This window comes from Vanessa cardui, chromosome 18 (genome assembly GCF_905220365.1).
Source record: "Vanessa cardui chromosome 18, ilVanCard2.1, whole genome shotgun sequence".
NCBI lineage: Eukaryota > Metazoa > Arthropoda > Insecta > Lepidoptera > Nymphalidae > Vanessa > Vanessa cardui.
This window is the reverse complement of record NC_061140.1, coordinates 6969195-6989033: the sequence shown is the minus strand read 5'-3', so window position 1 is coordinate 6989033 and position 19839 is coordinate 6969195. Positions and strand designations below refer to the sequence as shown.

At 34.5% G+C, this 19839-nt stretch overlaps 2 protein-coding genes and 2 long non-coding RNA genes across 4 annotated transcripts in view; 2 read left to right on the top strand and 2 right to left on the bottom strand.

Annotated features, from left to right (window-relative positions):
* The first annotated feature begins 3812 nt into the window (after nt 1-3812).
* LOC124537482 lies at nt 3813-4821 on the top strand. Its single transcript, XR_006966928.1, has 2 exons — nt 3813-4254; nt 4657-4821. It is a non-coding gene; the product is annotated as an uncharacterized LOC124537482 (long non-coding RNA).
* A 459-nt stretch (nt 4822-5280) lies between these two features.
* On the bottom strand, nt 5281-6131 carry LOC124537366. The gene is made up of 2 exons (XR_006966922.1): nt 5822-6131; nt 5281-5547 (listed from the first exon to the last, which is right to left on the bottom strand). It is a non-coding gene; the product is annotated as an uncharacterized LOC124537366 (long non-coding RNA).
* A 911-nt stretch (nt 6132-7042) lies between these two features.
* On the top strand, nt 7043-10059 carry LOC124537259 (putative uncharacterized protein DDB_G0282133). The gene is made up of 4 exons (XM_047114037.1): nt 7043-7221; nt 7491-7572; nt 7922-7978; nt 8150-10059. Exons 1-4 carry the CDS (start codon nt 7130-7132, stop codon nt 9791-9793), a joined length of 1875 nt encoding a protein of 624 aa, XP_046969993.1. The 5' UTR covers nt 7043-7129; the 3' UTR covers nt 9794-10059.
* An 879-nt stretch (nt 10060-10938) lies between these two features.
* The window catches only part of LOC124537258 (titin), a 35210-nt gene continuing 26309 nt past the window's right edge, over nt 10939-19839 (bottom strand). Inside the window, exon 4 of the mRNA XM_047114036.1 lies at nt 10939-19239. Coding sequence (XP_046969992.1) covers nt 11186-19239 — 8054 coding nt within the window. The 3' untranslated portion in view covers nt 10939-11185. The remainder of the gene's footprint in view (nt 19240-19839) is intronic.

The following is a 19839-nucleotide window of genomic DNA, read 5'->3' as shown; positions in this document are numbered from 1 at the left end:
CTACATCTGAAGTTAAACTTTATAGTTGATAAGTTTCGAAATATTTAGTTCTTTTTTTTTTTAATGCGCCCGCTACGACCACGATTTTCATAATGGAGATCTATACTTTTGTAAAAAAAAAATGTACAAATTATAATTTACAACAAACGGCGGGCGCGCAGAGATCGTGTAGTTTGTGTTTTTTTTTTTCTTTTGTTAATGCTCATTTTATTATGTTTTAAGAGTCTAGTCATCAAGTTATATGAGTGTAAATTGAAATAGAACCTGTTCTTCGATGTGTTGTTCATATATATCAGATTTTATTCAGCTCGGTTACGGTTATATACTTGTTTACTTTTAAATATTTATGCGACGAGCGTACGCGGTTCTAAAAACAATATAATAATATAATTATATCCAGATCGAAGTTCAACGGTCTACCTCAGAGATCGGCTACGTGCGTGGAGTACGCACAAATGCGTGCGTATTTAGAAGTACACTCTAGACTTCTAAATGCTCACTCATTCATTATAGTTCTATAGAACGACTACCCAACACGAATGCAGAGGTCAGCCCATAACAAGTTAAAAAGTCTAAACTTTCACTATCTTGGTCTTCCAAGATCATCTTCGTCTAAATTGAATAAACTCAGAATATCTACATAAGGAGTCGTATGAGCGAACTATGAGATCAATGAGGCAGGATAATAAAATGAGTAATCCGTTATGGACATGTGGATAAAACACATATTGCAATAGCTTTTGAGATATATTTTATCTCGAGTTCGACGGTAAAGGCATATGTAGAAAACAATTTGATTTTTTGGAATACATTTTGAAACCATTGATCGGAGAATAGAAAGTTACCTAGCTGTATGTAATGTTACTTACGGATATAGTACTGAAAATTATTTTGAAAGCTTCATTGTACTAATATTTAAATCAGTACAAGGTAATGGATAAACGAATTAATTGAACTAGCTTTATACGAAACAAATAACTCCAAAATATGTTTAAGAAAACCTTCGTGGTAAATATTTAAAAGTAAACGTAATACAAGAAGAAAATCTATGAAACGTTTTGTTTGGAATATGTTATCTTCGTATTTTATTCAATATATTATATCGGTTCTTATAAATTATAACAAATACATAAATGTATATATAATATATTATAGTATAACCTCGTTGCGCACACTATGAAAACAAACATGTACACTGAAATAAATAGAAGGGTGTATAGTTGTATCGTATGACTAAATTTTATTTTTCTGATGATGTTTTACTCTGTAAACGAGTATTATTGTTACTAATTCGCCTACGATGTTGGTATATTTTAAATATTATCTTTTATTCCACCTAGAGTGTACTGTATGACAGATGTAGATTGTATATATGTACGATATATGTGATAAAAGTAATAAGCACAAGATAAATCTTAATGAAGCCTAATCATATGTAAGTTTTTATTTCTCATAATTCACACCTGCATATATATACCAAGGTTGTTACTCGATATGTAAACCCTTAATAATCGTTCGCAGTGACTAAAAACTTCATGTCAACAACGTCTTTGGAGCTGCAATGAACTGTCTGTCTTTGAAAACAAATTTAAGGCGAACTACACTTGTCTATAAAGCATTTCTTTGGATATTCTTGATCTAAATTGATGAAATAACAGCATCAGATAAATTTCTGAATTTTTAAGTCAGTTTATCTTGGTCCTTTGTCTGAAATAACACTACTGGCCTAATGATTTAAAAATATTTTAAATTAAATACATATGACTTATCTGACATTGATTCCATTATGACTATATGGTCTGGTCTTTCGGCCAGAGTTATATATCTAATGATAATTGTAATATGTGTTTTACGTATATATATGTGCATGACAGTGTTTATGTTCATTGATGTAATTTCCAGTTATTGAATGATTTCTGAATGACTTTTAATATGTATAATAAATGTTTGATTATTAATGAAGGGAATAACGATATTTATTTAGACTAAGTTTGGGTAAAATAGTGTTAATTAGTTCCCATTTCCACATCGCATTAACATTCCAAGTAATGAAACTGTTATGTGTTGCCATAGAGTTTTTAGTTAACGCTCGCTATCATGAAGTTTTTAGTCATAAAGCTATACATTTTCATTTAAAGAATTAATTATGGTTGTACAATACATGTATAGGTATATAAATATTATTGGTCATTTTTTTACCTCATGTACTATAAAAATTAGTTGGGAATACACAAGTTATTTGTCTATCTTCAATATATTTTTAATGATGTTTTACTGATGACTGTTAAAATTCAACAGTGAAATATCAAATCACTGGCATTCCCGACTTTACCGATGTTATAACTTCTTCATGTCGAGATACGGATTTTAACTATGTAACGAATAAACTGCCACATATTATAAGCGTCTAATTGCATTGAAGAAAGTGAAGGAAAATATATATTTCAAACTTTGGTTTCGTTATTAGTATTACGTTTTAGTATTTAAAAACAATCAACATGTGACTTAAAATATATGTACCTTAGGATGGAGAAATCTTATTATATTTTTTATTAAAAAAAAAAAAAAAACAAAAGATAACTTTGTCATACCATTTCAATATATAAATGATATGTTGTCTTAAATGTTTTTTGTTAGAGTTTTGCTCCTATATATGTCACAGTATATTAAGAGTTTTACCGATAGTGTATGACAAGATAAATTTAATGTAATTGGATGTATGTTACGATAATATCTACATTCTATTCAAAATAATTTATAAAAACAAAAAAGATATATTTCCTTTTTAAGAATGACCTCTATTGAAATATTAAATTAAAAGATATTCCCTGTTCTAAGGTTGCATATGACTTTGGCGTTGAATTTTGTACCTTTTGCATTTTAGACTTGTAAAGATAATTATTATGTTAAAAAAATAAAATTATGCAGTTTATAACGTTAAAAACGTTTGAAAACATGACAAGAATACCTAAGAGTAACACTATTTGTGTTGTTAATTTAAAGTTACTAATTGCTATATATATATTTGTATATCCTTTTCAAATAAGAAGTGCAAGTAAAGCTCCCAGACACATTGGAGGCAACGAAACACCAAATTGTGTGATCGACTATTTCTACAAACTCTTTTAATCTTTGATCGATTTGTATGACATTATAAATGTAAGACATAAATGTTTTTTCTCAAATATGCACAAACTTATTGAAGATTTGCAGTTAAATGTTTCAATGGTTTGTTTTATTTAAACCAAATGTACATAATAAGTGTGATAGAGATGAAACGGTCTCATTAAAATAAAATTGTTGTAAGTAATTGACTTTATTTCATTGTGTCCTCATGTTTAAGATTTTTTATGATGGAAGTTTTGCGAGCGCTTCGTCACTGCATCATCATTCAAGCTTTCATATTAACATTTGTAAGGCTATGGTCACACCATTGCTATCGTACATTTCCAGTGTGGCTCTTGCATAAAAAGTGCGAGTGATTTTTTTAAAGGTTAAAACTTTATTTAAGGGATTGTCTGAGGAAAGTCTTATCATCGATTATTATATTCGATAATTAAATCAATTAAGATGAATACTGGCACTTACTTTGGTTACTATTTTAATAAATATTTTTCATCCGGGAGGCTAAATTTAATAATAGAATTAAAGCTCGACGTTATGAATAGTATATTGATAATAAGTTTATTGTGGCTGGAATTACAAAGACATTATCCAATAAACAACCGTGCGATTCTGCAAAAACCACATTAGGATTTGAAACAGTTTTCATTTCTTAACTCATATCGAAACGTCCTTGAGTGGAAAAATATTTGGTATTCCGCAACGATAAGTCAAATCATGTGAAGCGAAAACTGTGAAGCGAGATGCTAGTGCATACACTTCAATTACCGATTTTTTAAAAAACATTCCCGATTAGAAATTTCTAATAAACTAATGATTTGAAAAATAAATGACGTCATGATTCATGCTAAATATATTATAAATAATTTATTTTATAGTTTAAAATAATTTATAACGCAAAATCAGAAATATTTTATTAATATCCGGCTGAAGACAGATTACCTTTGCGTAAAATTTTGTCAAAAAAAGTATAAATGTCAACATAAATGTTTAACATTAATATTTAATAATAAAATATCAAGTAAATATAGTAAATTGCTATTAAACAAAGAATTTAATTGAATCGAAAGTTTATCCGTAACTACTTTTTATCACTACCGTTTAGATTTATTATGGAATTCTAATGATGAAGTAAGTACCTACATACCTATTTATTTTCTATGTTCGGAATACAATAATCCCAAAAATTTAATTATATAATTTTTACGTTATAAACACTGGTCATTAAATATATGCCTAATGCCTATAATGTATATTAACTGTAATCATAAATTCTCAACTTAATTAGAAAGCATCCTGATGGTGCTCCTCTAAGTCCTAAAAGTTGTACTACATAATATACAAACAATGTAATATACAACTACTAGTTTGAGTGATTATTTAAGTCTAATTTGGTTGATTCAGACGAATTTTCAGACATTCAGTAAATCATGTATATAATTTAGTATGTAATACAATTCACATATGTATGCTATTTTTCAGCTTCTTTATAATATGATTAATGTGTTTTTAATACTATTTTATTTATTTTAGTGATACCATTGATGCTCACAGCATACCAGCTAGGCAGAAAAACATGTGATAATACAGGAATAGCATCTATAGATTCTATCATTTCTACACAAAATGATCCATATTTTAACGAGGGAGGAAAACATATTTGGGATTTGAATATGAAACATTAAAAAATTTTACACATTTTGTTGTTTTATTATTTATGCAATACTGTTTTTGTACATATATAAATACAAATTATTATCATTACAGTATCTGTTTATTACAATGGTCTTCAAATAAGAAAATATTACAATTAGATTAGTAAAGTAACTGACATTTAATAATTCATTACACTTAATTTAAATAAATAATTGAAATACAAACATACCTAATTGGAATATATTCATTTAATAAGTTATTTTTATATTAAATAACATTAATAGAATAGTGTACATTATCTAACATTTAATAATTTATAACACTTCATTTTATTAAATAGTTAAAATATTTGCAATGTCTATACTATATATTTTTTTTTTATTAACACACTTATTCATGTTTATACTAGTTGTATTTTATCAGAATTTCTTATTTTGTCTTTTCCTTTAAAATTTAGTATATTCCACTGACTTGAAATACATGTAATATTTTTTTGTTTTATTATTATTAAATATCCTAATATGTGTTAGACACAACAGTATGCAGGAATCCAGCTTCTTAAATTAGAAAAGAAATTGAAATTCAATTCAAGTATCTACTTATTGTTCTTAAATCTTTACCATGAAGCATCAATTTGTCCGTGTAGTTTGTATGGTATCTGGTTGTAATAAATTATATCTGTTTACCTATAATTTATATATGTATATATATTTTCTAGTAAGATATTATTGACTTAGCTGTAGTCTTATATAAATGTATGCAATCCATCTGAAATAGAATGATAATAAATTGATATGTTAATTAGAAGGAACAAATACCCTTAATTTAATAATCAGCATTATTATATGTTAAAGAAAAACTGTGTAAAATTGTAAACCTCAGATTACAGCCTTTACAGCTTAAAGGTTTTTGATAATTTTCTATATATTATTAGATCTTAAATACTTAATTGACAATGAATTATTAGTAATTCGTAGATGCGAGATAAATATGACTTCATTTTCTTAATGATTAAAAGTAAGATCTACTTAGGTATGCTTACGTTAGGATACATTCTCCGAGTGATAATATCATGCCAAGGTAGTTTTATTTGGTCCGAAGATACATTATTAATAGATCACATAGATTTACAGTTTTCGCTTAAGCCTTCCGCCACCTTTGATCTACTTTTAATTTGACGTATTTAGCCGAGATTAGTTTCATTTTTTAATTTCGAAATCGAGATACAGAATGCCAATTAATGTCAAATAATACAGTTCTCACTGAAACTAGTTCGTATTACTTTCAATCTCACAAAACGGCGCTAGTGTAGATTTAATTCGAGTTTGCTGAATGCCAAATAGAGTTTTCAATAGAAATCCCACATATGGAGTCGAAAAATGGGTTTCGGAATCGCCCAGCAGAACCGTAGAAAAGCCGTGTGATATCTGACGTAAAAAGGTGAGTCAAAAGCCAGTGTCTATTTACATACGCGCAAACTTGATGGAAATTGACATAATCGCCTTGCCGGCCCTTAAGAAATTTGTATGCTCATCTATTGAAAGTTCCCAAGTCATATCGGGTCAGAAAGCTACCGGTGGAAGCTAATTCCCCAAAGTTGTTGTACGAAGCAGAAAATGCATTACAATAGCGCTCTTATGGGTTTACGAACCTCAGCAGAATTTGATGATAGCACAGATTATATCGTACGATACGACAGTATGTACATTGATAAGTCGCAAAGCCGTTGCACCAGCATAGTCTTATTAACCTGATTTGATCCAGGGTGCAGACAGTACATAAAACCCGGGCGCTTCACTGATTATAACTGAAATAAGTTAAGTCTTGGTAAGATTGTGGTGTGCCCTAAAAGTTATATATTTTTGAGAAGGGCTGCACACATGCACTTCATATGATTACAACGTTACTTCTATTTGCGATAATTTTACGCGATGTTATTTGTTAAAAATACATTCAATGAGAGAACATACTGGGAATTGGAATAAAAATCTGGCCTAGTCAAAATTTGTGGCGTTCATGGATTTTTAGATTTTTAAATTTAATTTAAGACCGAGACAACAATAAAGATGTTAATTCAATAAAAATGTACACAGTAATCGTAATTTTTTTTTAATAATTTAACTCTTAAGCAAAAGACGTTGGTCAGCATCGTACACTGTTTTCAAGTTTTTTTTAGTTTCTAAATGGACACATTTTTATTAACTGGGCCCTTAAAGAAATTGCCGACTACTAACATAAGGTGGCAAAGAAAAAATAACTGGTTGAAAATAAATATTATAAAAAATCAAATGTCATTTTTCATGGATTTTCTTGTACAAACTTTTAAGAAGCATTCTTTGAAAAGATAAAAATGCAATTTTTATTTCAATGTATTCTATTCATTTGCGTTTATGTAATATTAACCAATGGAAGACCACCGCATTTTCAAGAAGAAAACGACAGGTTTTTATTTTATTAATAATATTGGTTAATGCGATGACATCTTAAGATGTTAATAGTAATAAAAAGGCGAAGTCTGTGTTGCAGAAAAAAATATTCTCTGATGATTACTGGTTCAAAGTTCTAACCCAGGCAAGCAACACTGAATTTTCATGTACTTAATTTGTGATGCATAAACACCTTGCTTTGTTGTAGTCAGTTAAAAATAACTTTAAATATATTAAAATAAAAATAGGTATATACTAGTTTGGAAGTAATTATAATAATTTCAGTGAAATAGGCGTTGAATATGAAAGCGATGAATCGGCTGATGACGAATACGCTCCCGAAGAGGGAGAATCTGCTGCGGATGAGGTATAAATACTCCTTTAAATATATAGATTTATTTAACTCATTAACACATTTACATCATAAATAATTAGTAAGCTTAAAGTATAGCTGTGTAACTGAAGGTACTGGACTGTTTGTTTGTGTATTGCTTGGGGTAAATACAATGATGCAAATCTTCAGTTACCATCAGTTGTAGCTATCACTTAAGGGGAATCGCCGAATCTTATCAATTTTGAAATAAAGTTTTGTCAAAGTTAATGATATCTATATATTTTTTTCACAGTTGTATTATGGTAGTATTTTTTTTTGTACATGCAATTAATGTAATAGGTGAAATCAATGTAACGTTATTAATCATAGTAACGTTAAACAGGAATCACGTAATCAAGAATTGGCCCAGGATGCAGACAATAAGGAAGACTCTGAAAGAGTAAGTTATTATATTTTTTAAATAATTAAATAAAGTGTACCGAAAAGAAACAGATTCGACACTCATTTATTTAAGCCAATTAAGTACCCAGTTATTAGTTATATTATTTTCTCAGGATTTTATACTTTTGTGAAGTTTCTTTTGAGCTCGTGTCATTTAGAAAACAAATAGTTTTCAGAAACTGAATCGAGTATCAGAAAAGAAGGAAGTAAAAATAATCTTCAGGACTCCAGTTATCGTGGGGAAGCGGACAATTTTTCTAATATGAAAGAGCACCCTAACTATATGTTTGGTCCCAAGGATGTGGCAGAAACTGAAAATTCCCAACCCAGTCACACTGATGAGCAAAGTAATCGTGTGGAATGTAGAAATGTAGATGAAAGGTCGACACATTTGGGTTCTGACTATTCGGGAGAATTGTTATTTAAAAAAGTCAACGAGCAGTTTCAAAAGGATAACGGTGGTTATAAGGTAGAGGAAAATGAACAATCTACTATAAAAAAACAATATGGTAACAACAGGCCCGTTGAAAAAAAGGATGCTAAAAATTATGACTATTTTATGTATTCTGACAGAAATCGACGACAAGTTCAAGGGTTTGAAGAAAAACCAGTAACCGATTTAAAGAGTATTAAAAATGAAAACAACGATTTAAATGTAGCAAACGAAAATACTATACTAAAGAATATAAAAAAGCTTTCTGATCAAGATCTAGAAAATCTAATGAATTCTCTCCCGGAAGATAAGAAAGCACTCTTAAGAAAAATTATGGATAAAAGAGAAATTACAAAAAAAGCTGGTGCAATAGAAGATAACAACTATTTAGATCAATCAGATACGAGTAAAATAGAAGGAAGTTACTCTGTTTCATCTTTATCGTCTAATTCTTTGACTACTGAGATCAACAAAAATGTCGAAAGTAGTGAGGGATTAAATACAAAAAATTCAGATACTGAAAATGAAACAGGAAAATTAGGAAGTAAATCCGACGAAAAAGGTGAAACCAGTACAACAGAAGATTTATTAGAAAATACAGATTCAGCCCTTGAAGGAAACATAAACTCTAATACCAAGGAAATTGTTAAAACTGATAATAAAAGAGAAATTGATCGAAGAGACTTAAACAATAAAAATATTCCCTTCGATGATTCTTTAGTATTAGATACTAAAAACTCAAATGATTCTCCAATAGATAAGGAAAGCTCTGAAGATGAAGATTGGTTAGAACCTAAGAGTGAAGAATTTAATGCCGAGCAAAGAGAAGTTTCTCAAAGTGATCCTTCTGATATATCAGCTTCTGTTGAAAAACTAGAAGATTCATTTCCAAATGCAAATTCATATGGAGATATAGAATCAAGCTTAGAACCTTTAGTAAGAATTAAAAGAAAAGAATTACACCACAAAGTGAAGAAACGAGATCTCCCATATATGACAAACGATAACTTGTCTTTTATTAGGGATTTGGAAAATGAGGAGTCTGGCAATGATGAGAGAAGTGAGTTCAACCATAAAGAATCTTTCTACGGTCAATCTGACTTCATGAAAAACAAAGTTGAAGTCGGAAATCACAATATTATGAATAATAAGAAAAAAAGGAATAAGCGATCTTTAAGTTCCAATAGTATCATTAATGCTGTTAACAATACACTAAATTTGTCTCGAAGTAGCCGTACAGCAGGTCCTCTATTTTGTGAAAATAGCTCAATGTCGGATAATCGTATCGACAAAGCCGAGCGGAAAGTAGATGAAGCGTTTGGATCTTTTACGGGTAATTCTGAAGAAGACGTCAATCGATACAAGAGGATCAAAAAATGAAATGTCTTTTTTTACTTAAATATTGTTATATTTTGATGTGATTTATAAGCATGTTGAAGACTAGAGACTAGTTTTGTTTTTATTTATATGTGATTGATAATATAGTTTAAAAAATGTTTTTAGGTGTTAGTTTTATGGTAGTAAGAACATAGACATCTTTGCTTAAATGACTTGACGTAAAACTTAACGTTAGTTCTAACATTGGTTTAATAACATATATGCTTTTACCTTAATGAATAATAAATAAATAAAATAGGTTTTTTTTCATAAAACTACTCGTGTTTTATTTAACATGTATGACTTTTACAGAGTATACAATAGGTATAGCACGACAGGACGTAGATGTGGCATCGGTAAATTCAACAAAACCGATTACTGCCGATTTATACAGCTAAGAGAAATAGCTCCCTATCGCGCCATTCGACGTTATACGTCGCTATAGATTCTCGTTTCAGTTCAACCCGAGATAGCAATTGCATGTAAATTGATGTGTCAAATTTACGAATAATTTAGGTCATATGAGTTATTACGTTTTTTTAAAGAAATAAATAAATATTATACTGGGCTAGCGTATTTAATTCGGATGTGATCGGTTTTACGATTTTTGCCGTGGCCACATCTAAGTTGTGTCGTATTATATGTACATATACATACATAGGTATTATCCAAGAAAGCTGATAATTAACCGGAACGTCCACTGTCCATACAGGAACAGAAAGCCTAGACAAATTCATCTTAGAACGTTCGACAAAGTTTGCAAAGAACAACCAAACTGTAGAATCTAAATTTTAGATGTTTTTTCATGTACCTGTACCTGCATGTTATGTAAATAATTTTCTACTACTGTAAGGTTTCTAAAAGATATCTATGTCCCGTAAGAGATAAGTAATCCTGTTTATACTTTTTAGCTTGTGTAGAAAACAAGACAAAATAGATAAATACTATATGAATAATATAAAAATTAATATAGCCAGCATCAGCTTGAAGTGGTTTGGCTGTATTTCAAAATTTCCAAATTTATTTTTATTTTATAGTGCAGAGACATGCATCGATAATAATATTAGCTAGCAAGAATTTATAATCAATGACTTTTTTTTTATTCTTTTGCTGTTTCGGTGGAATATGCCGAAAAATAAAATTCAAAGTTATTATAAAAATTTATTACATGGCAATGATTGACAAATAAAAAAGAATTAAACATCGTTACATTTAAACAATATTAAATATATTACGCATTATTAGATATAATTTATTAAAAGGCACATTACATGTTTTAAGTCTAGTAATGTTAGATTTATAAAAATAATAATAATATAAAACTTAGTTCAGTATAATGTCCCAAATACATAATAAGGAATGATACAGGTTTTTGTTAGTTCAATACAATCGAAGTTACTGAGGCGTTTTCGGAGCTGTTTTCGATGTATAGAATTTATGCTCGCGGGAGTCGCGAGAGTGTTTGAATGGAGTACGCGGCGACTCGATCAACGTAGCAGGGCAAGTTCCATGAACGTGGGCTGTGTATTCACGCTTATAACTAGTACCACCATCACCTAAGACGAAGGACGAAGTGGTACCATGTCGCACATGTCGTTCAACTTTTTCTATACGCTCATTTCTCTCTGACCGCTCCACTTGATTGGATCTTGAGAAACTTCCATAGGAACGCGCTTCAGATTGGCCATAGAACTCACCGCCTACTCGGAGATTATCCCTTACAACCACACGTGGTTGACGATCAACGACCATTGTAGACTGACCATCTCGCTTTGTCTGACGACGAGTATCGTTTTCAGTGTGTTGTGATATTACAGCTACATTTTCGCGACCAGATCGATGCATAGAACTGATACTTTTTCTATCAGCGCTGTGGGTTGAATTGCTTATATATTCTCCACGTTCATTGAGATTAGTAATGCTTTTTCTTTGAGCAGCAGCAGTGGAACTTATTGAGTGTTGGGCTTCTGTTGTCGATGTAACACCCTTACGATGAAGTACTGCATTTGTACTTGTCATATCGGAAACTAAATCCGACGTACGCTTATGGTGACCAGATCGTGACGTTTTATCTACGTAGGCTACTGGAACGTCTCCTCCACCATGCATCGCTCTCTGGAACTCGATGCTGGTCTTTGTTACACTATCACTCAGTTGATTTCTATTAATAGAATGAGATTGATGACTTGAAGACACCTTAGAAATATTATGTTCAACGTGATTTGAAGACGAAATATTTGTAGACGACGCTGCACTATGTTGGACGTGGCGATCAGACGAATGAGTGGTACGATAGTCCCGGTTGTCAATATTTGAAGTAGTGTGACTTATAGCTGACTGATCACTTGCATGTTTTCTTTGTATATTCTCGCCACTTTCATGTTTTTGCGTTTGCCTGTCACTTATTTGATTTATTGAAGATGTATTTCTGTTTTGTCGATTTACTCCTCTAGATTGATTAGTATTATACAAGTTTTCTTGGGAGTGAACACCCGTAGATACATGACTACTGATTTGAGATTGATTTTTTATATCTTGATTGGTTATAGATGATACATGCTGTTCAGAGCTTATTATTTTGTGTGATGATTGACCTGTTGTTTTAGTTGAATGATTACTAGAAACAGAATGTTGAATAAGTTGATCATTATGTTCATCGGATCTTCCCTTTATGATATGGGTAGTATTCAAAACGTCACGCTGAGTAGGACTACCATTATTGATGTTACCTCGATCTGACGATATGATACTCCCCATAGTACTGTTAGTTTGCTTATTACGGATTTCAGATCGACCATCGTAAATGCCCTTGTTGTTTGTCATTTTTGAGTCCCCATCAGAAATAGTGGTAACTTCAACATTCTTTGTCACTGTTACCCATTTTCCACCGATTAATTTCTTTTCCGTAATTTGTTTCATAATTTTATTTGAAGAAGATGATACACTTTTATTATTTTTAGAATCGAATTTATTAACAGTTCTTCCCGTAGAATGTTTGGAAGTTATACGATCAGTTTCGTCACGATTAACTGTGTCTTGAGATGTTATACGATTTATCTTTTGAGATGATAATGTATTGACATCATTTTGTGATTGTTCACGATTTTGAATTGATCGGGAGTCGTGGATATCCGACCCAGATTTTATGTGTTGAGATTTTTCTATAGTGGTATGATCAACGCCTGATAGCTTAGTTTGTATCTCAGAGTGAGATTTTTGCGTATAATTAGCATTTTGTGTATTGGATACAGTTTTAGTAACATGTGATTTAACAGCACGATGAGAATGTGTTTCATCAATATGTTTAGAGCTATCAGTATGAGTTACAGAATGGTATCTCTGGTCTTCATTATTTATCAAGTGACGCTGTTGTCGAACCTCCTCCGGACTAAGATGTCGCGTAGTTTTATGTACATCTTCTTGTTTATTAATATCTGTTTGACGAACATAAGTACCAGTTTTGGTCGAAGAATGTAAAGAACCGTCCATATCACCCTCGGGATAAAGATTATCCTTAGGTCGAATAGGACTAGTACGGTCTTGTTGGGGTCTTCTAGGTTGATTGAAATCGGGTCTACTGCTATCACCAGGGTAAGATTTTAAATCATGAGGTTTGTCACCACTTTCTTCGTCTGGATATATAGTATTTTTAGGTTCACCCCATTTGGGTCGACGTGTATCTTTAACTTTATCGGTAGGGCTTACTGGCAATTTACTAAGTTGTGGTGAACGATTTATATCTTCTGAGCCTGTATCTTGGGTTGGTCTAGATCCTAGAGGTTTGTCACTTTCAGATGGATAGTGTGATGGATGACGAACAGAATCACCCCCCATATTTTTAGGTGTAGACATCGGTGACCTTCGATCTCTTTTATCGTCTTGTATTTTTGGTCCTGGACTTTGACCATTCGTATATTCTGATATTTTATCTCCAGAAACATTTTTCGTTTCATTAGTATAATATGTAATGGCGGATTGCTTATCTCGATTAATTTTATAGTCATCTCTTCGTGAAAGGTCTTCGAATACCCCTTCAATTTTAAGATTATCTTCTCTGCGAGTTAATTTAACTCTTTGACCTTTAACGAGACGATACGTGTCTGAAGATCGAATATTTTCCATTTTCCCCTCCATTTTAAGGTTATCTTCATGTTTTACAATTGTTGACTTATCACCAGTTACAACCTTATAATCATTTCTCTGTTTCATGTCTATAAATTCACCTTCTATTTTTAAATTGTCTTCTCTTCGAATAATGTCTACTCTCTCAATTTTTTGTTTCCGGCGTATATCAGTATCCCTTTCGATTGAAATATTATCAACATGTTTGAATGGCTTGCGTTTTTCAGCTGGTTGAGAAGGAACCACTTCCGGCTTGTAAAATTTGCCATCGGGCTTAAGATTATCTTGAGGTTTGATCACTGGTGCCCTTTCACCCTTGGTAGCATTATAATCATTACGAGTACAAAGATCAATAAATTCACCCTCCGTTCTCAGATTATCTTCATGCCTCTGAATAATTACCTTTTCTGTTTTTTCAATTCGTTTGAAGTCATCTCTTGTACGACGAACATCAATAACACCTTCCATTTTAAGATGATCTTCATGTCTGACAACATCAGCACGATCACCACGAGTGACCGAGTAATCTGTTCGTCGAACAACTTCCATATCTCCTTCAGGCTTTAGATTATCTTGAGGCCGTTTTTGTATCGGCCGTTCACCGGGCTGCCATTTTTCATGTACAGGTTTTTCAAAATCTCCTTCGGGCTTCAAATTATCTTGTGGTTTCTTAGGAGTTTGTTTTTCTGCTGGTTGCCATTTATCTTGTTTTGGTTTTTCAAATTCTCCTTCAGGTTTCAAGTTATCCTTAGGTTTCTGTGGCGTTTGTCTTTCAGCTGGTCGCCATTCATCAACTTTCGGTTGTTCGAATTCTCCTTCCGGCTTAAGATTATCTTTTGGTTTCTTTTGAATAGGCCGCTCTGCAGGTTGCCATTTTTCTGGTTTCTTTTGTTCGAAGTCACCTTCCGGTTTTAAATTGTCATGTGGCTTTGTAGGTTTGGGTCTCTCACCTGGGCGCCACTTTTGTTTTTCTGGCGTATCAAATTCACCTTCTGGCTTGAGGTTATCTTTAGGTTTATGGGGAGTTTGTCTTTCAGCAGGCCGCCATTTTTCTGTTTTCGGTTGTTCAAACTCTCCTTCAGGTTTCAAATTGTCCTTAGGTTTCTTTTGGCTAGGCCTTTCAGCAGGTCGCCACTTTTCTTTATCAGGAGTTGTAAATTCACCCTCCATACGTAAATTATCTTCTGGCTTCTTTTGTTTTGGTATCTCAGCCGGTCGCCATTTGTCCCGTTTTGGAGTTTCGAATTCACCTTCAGGTCTGAGGTTATCTTTAGGTTTTGATGGTATAGCTCTTTCAGCAGGCCGCCATTCTTCAGGTCTCTGTTGCTCAAAATCACCTTCAGGCTTAAGATTATCTCGTGGTTTCTTTTGAATTGGACGTTCGGCAGGTTGCCATTCTTCTGGACGTCTTTGTTCAAAGTCACCCTCTGGTCGTAAATTGTCATGCGGTTTTGTGGGGGTTGGTCTTTCCGCTGGTCGCCATTTCTCTTTTTCAGGTGTTTCGAAATCACCTTCTGGCTTGAGATTATCTTTAGGCTTAGTCGGTGTTTGCCTCTCAGCAGGACGCCATTTTTCTGGTCTCGGTTGTTCAAAATCTCCTTCAGGTTTAAGATTATCTTTAGGTTTCTTTTGTATTGGACGTTCTGCAGGCTGCCATACTTCAGGCTTTCTGTGCTCAAAGTCACCTTCAGGTCTTAAGTTATCATGAGGCTTTGTAGCTTTAGGTCTTTCCGCTGGGCGCCATTTCTCTTTTTCAGGAGTTTCAAACTCACCCTCTGGCTTGAGATTATCTTTAGGTTTCTGAGGTGTTTGCCTTTCAGCAGGCCGCCATTCTTCAGGTCTCTGTTGCTCAAAGTCTCCCTCAGGTCTAAGATTGTCCTTCGGTTTTGTTTGTGTCCGACGTTCTGCAGGTTGCCATTCTTCTGGCTTTCTGTGCTCAAAGTCACCCTCAGGTCTTAAGTTATCATGCGGCTTTGTAGGTTTAGGTCTCTCCGCTGGGCGCCATTTCTCTTTTTCAGGAGTTTCAAACTCACCCTCTGGCTTGAGATTATCTTTAGGTTTCTGAGGTGTTTGCCTTTCAGCAGGCCGCCATTCTTCAGGTCTCTGTTGCTCAAAGTCTCCCTCAGGTCTAAGATTGTCCTTCGGTTTTGTTTGCGTCCGACGTTCTGCAGGTTGCCATTCTTCCGGCTTTCTGTGTTCAAAGTCACCCTCAGGTCTTAAGTTATCATGCGGCTTTGTAGGTTTAGGTCTCTCCGCTGGGCGCCATTTCTCTTTTTCAGGGGTTTCAAAGTCACCCTCTGGCTTGAGATTATCTTTAGGTTTCTGAGGTGTTTGTCTCTCAGCAGGGCGCCAGTGTTCTGTTTTAGGTTGCTCAAAATCTCCCTCAGGTCTAAGATTGTCCTTAGGTTTTGTTTGTGTCCGGCGTTCTGCAGGTTGCCATTCTTCCGGCTTTCTGTGCTCAAAGTCACCCTCAGGTCTTAAGTTATCATGTGGCTTTGTAGGTTTAGGTCTCTCCGCTGGGCGCCATTTCTCCTTTTCAGGAGTTTCAAAGTCACCCTCTGGTTTCAGATTATCTTTAGGTTTTTGAGGTGTTTGCCTTTCAGCAGGCCGCCATTCTTCAGGTTTAGGTTGCTCAAAGTCTCCCTCAGGTCTAAGATTGTCCTTCGGTTTTGTTTGTGTCCGACGTTCTGCAGGTTGCCATTCTTCCGGCTTTCTGTGCTCAAAGTCACCCTCAGGTCTTAAGTTATCATGCGGCTTTGTAGGTTTAGGTCTCTCCGCTGGGCGCCATTTCTCTTTTTCAGGGGTTTCAAAGTCACCCTCTGGCTTGAGATTATCTTTAGGTTTCTGAGGTGTTTGTCTCTCAGCAGGCCGCCAGTGTTCTGTTTTAGGTTGCTCAAAGTCTCCCTCGGGTCTGAGATTGTCCTTCGGTTTTGTTTGCGTCCGACGTTCTGCAGGTTGCCATTCTTCCGGCTTTCTGTGCTCAAAGTCACCCTCAGGTCTTAAGTTATCATGCGGCTTTGTAGGTTTAGGTCTCTCCGCTGGGCGCCATTTCTCTTTTTCAGGGGTTTCAAAGTCACCCTCTGGCTTGAGATTATCTTTAGGTTTCTGAGGTGTTTGTCTCTCAGCAGGCCGCCAGTCTTCTGTTTTAGGTTGCTCAAAGTCTCCCTCGGGTCTGAGATTGTCCTTCGGTTTTGTTTGTGTCCGGCGTTCTGCAGGTTGCCATTCTTCCGGCTTTCTGTGCTCAAAGTCACCCTCAGGTCTTAAGTTATCATGCGGCTTTGTTGGTTTAGGTCTCTCCGCTGGGCGCCATTTCTCCTTTTCAGGAGTTTCAAAGTCACCCTCTGGTTTCAGATTATCTTTAGGTTTTTGAGGTGTTTGCCTTTCAGCAGGCCGCCATTCTTCAGGTTTAGGTTGCTCAAAGTCTCCCTCAGGTCTAAGATTGTCCTTCGGTTTTGTTTGTGTCCGACGTTCTGCAGGTTGCCATTCTTCTGGCTTTCTGTGTTCAAAGTCACCCTCAGGTCTTAAGTTATCATGCGGCTTTGTAGGTTTAGGTCTCTCCGCTGGGCGCCATTTCTCTTTTTCAGGGGTTTCAAAGTCACCCTCTGGCTTGAGATTATCTTTAGGTTTCTGAGGTGTTTGTCTCTCAGCAGGCCGCCAGTCTTCTGTTTTAGGTTGCTCAAAGTCTCCCTCGGGTCTGAGATTGTCCTTCGGTTTTGTTTGTGTCCGACGTTCTGCAGGTTGCCATTCTTCCGGCTTTCTGTGCTCAAAGTCACCCTCAGGTCTTAAGTTATCATGCGGCTTTGTAGCTTTAGGTCTCTCCGCTGGGCGCCATTTCTCTTTTTCAGGTGTTTCAAACTCACCCTCTGGTTTGAGATTATCTTTAGGTTTCTGAGGTGTTTGCCTTTCAGCAGGCCGCCATTCTTCAGGTCTCTGTTGCTCAAAGTCTCCCTCTGGTCTAAGGTTGTCCTTCGGTTTTGTTTGTGTCCGACGTTCTGCAGGTTGCCATTCTTCTGGCTTTCTGTGCTCAAAGTCACCCTCAGGTCTTAAGTTATCATGTGGCTTTGTAGCCTTAGGTCTCTCCGCTGGGCGCCATTTCTCCTTTTCAGGAGTTTCAAAGTCACCCTCTGGTTTCAGATTATCTTTAGGTTTTTGAGGTGTTTGCCTTTCAGCAGGCCGCCATTCTTCAGGTTTAGGTTGCTCAAAGTCTCCCTCAGGTCTAAGATTGTCCTTCGGTTTTGTTTGTGTCCGACGTTCTGCAGGTTGCCATTCTTCTGGCTTTCTGTGTTCAAAGTCACCCTCAGGTCTTAAGTTATCATGCGGCTTTGTAGCTTTAGGTCTCTCCGCTGGGCGCCATTTCTCCTTTTCAGGAGTTTCAAAGTCACCCTCTGGTTTCAGATTATCTTTAGGTTTTTGAGGTGTTTGCCTTTCAGCAGGTCGCCATTCTTCAGGTTTAGGTTGCTCAAAGTCTCCCTCAGGTCTAAGATTGTCCTTCGGTTTTGTTTGTGTCCGACGTTCTGCAGGTTGCCATTCTTCTGGCTTTCTGTGTTCAAAGTCACCCTCAGGTCTTAAGTTATCATGCGGCTTTGTAGCTTTAGGTCTCTCCGCTGGGCGCCATTTCTCTTTTTCAGGCGTTTCAAAATCGCCCTCTGGCTTGAGGTTATCTTTAGGTTTTTGAGGTGTTTGCCTTTCAGCAGGGCGCCACTCTTCTAATTTTGGTTGTTCAAAATCTCCTTCAGGTTTTAAATTATCTTTCGGCTTTTTCTGAACAGGCCGTTCTGCGGGACGCCATTTTTCTCTATCGGGTGTTGTGAATTCACCTTCGGGTCGTAAGTTATCTTCTGGCTTGCTTGGCTTTGGTCTTTCAGCTGGAATCCATTCATTAGGTTTTGGCTGTTCGAATTCACCTTCTGGTTTTAGATTATCCTTAGGTTTTTTCACCTCCGGTCGTCTAGGACCTTTTTCTTCATATGTTCTATATTCTTCTTGCGTCGTAGTAAGAGTTTCTACATTTTCTGTTGAATAAAATTTATCGAAGTCTTCTTTTGTCCATGTTCTACGCCTTTGTGGCCTTTCTACTGTTGTATTTTTTTCAGTATAATCTTTTTGATTAGACGTTACAAAGTCTATTTCGCCTTCATGGATTAAATTGTCTGTTTTACGTTTAATTAAAGTGGTCCTCTCGACTGTATCCGTATAATCTATGTATTCTGACTGTGAAGTTGTTTCTGTTATCATATCTCCTTCTATTTTAGTCCAAGTGTTCCTCCGAACCGGTTTCGGTCTTTCGACAGGTTTCAATGTATACTCAGTCCTTGATGTTGTTGAATCTGTAAAATATGTTTTGAATTAATTATTTAATTCATGAATATATTTAAAATATTATTTTATAGTATTTTATGAACTAGAAAAATCAATGCCGCAGTGTGATCTCAAGACAACACTTGTTGTTAGAAACAAAGCAATTAAATGCTTGCTAGTTATTAAGAGTCTGTAGTCACGTCTAGTAGTTAGTATTCCAGTATATTACCGTTGCAAAGTAATTTTTAGATTTTCAAGCTAAAAGAAAACCCGAATCATAAATATTTCATTGAAATAAAAATATGATCCATTGTATGTGGTCATTAAGAAATTTTAAATTAAAAGAAAAAGGAATATATTTTTAAGACATCACAGGTGAAAGACTTTATAATAATTCAAATGATACGTTGTATAATTAAAAAGTGTATATATACCTAACATATAATTTGACCACATCATATTCCAATTGGAAGGCAACTATGATGACCATTACAGTTAATTAGAGCTGAGATGGCCCAGTGGTTAGAACGCGTGCATTTTAACCGATGATTGCGGGTTCAAACCACCGCTATATATATGTGCTTAATTTGTGTTTATAATTCATCTCGTGCTCGGCTGTGAAGGAAAAC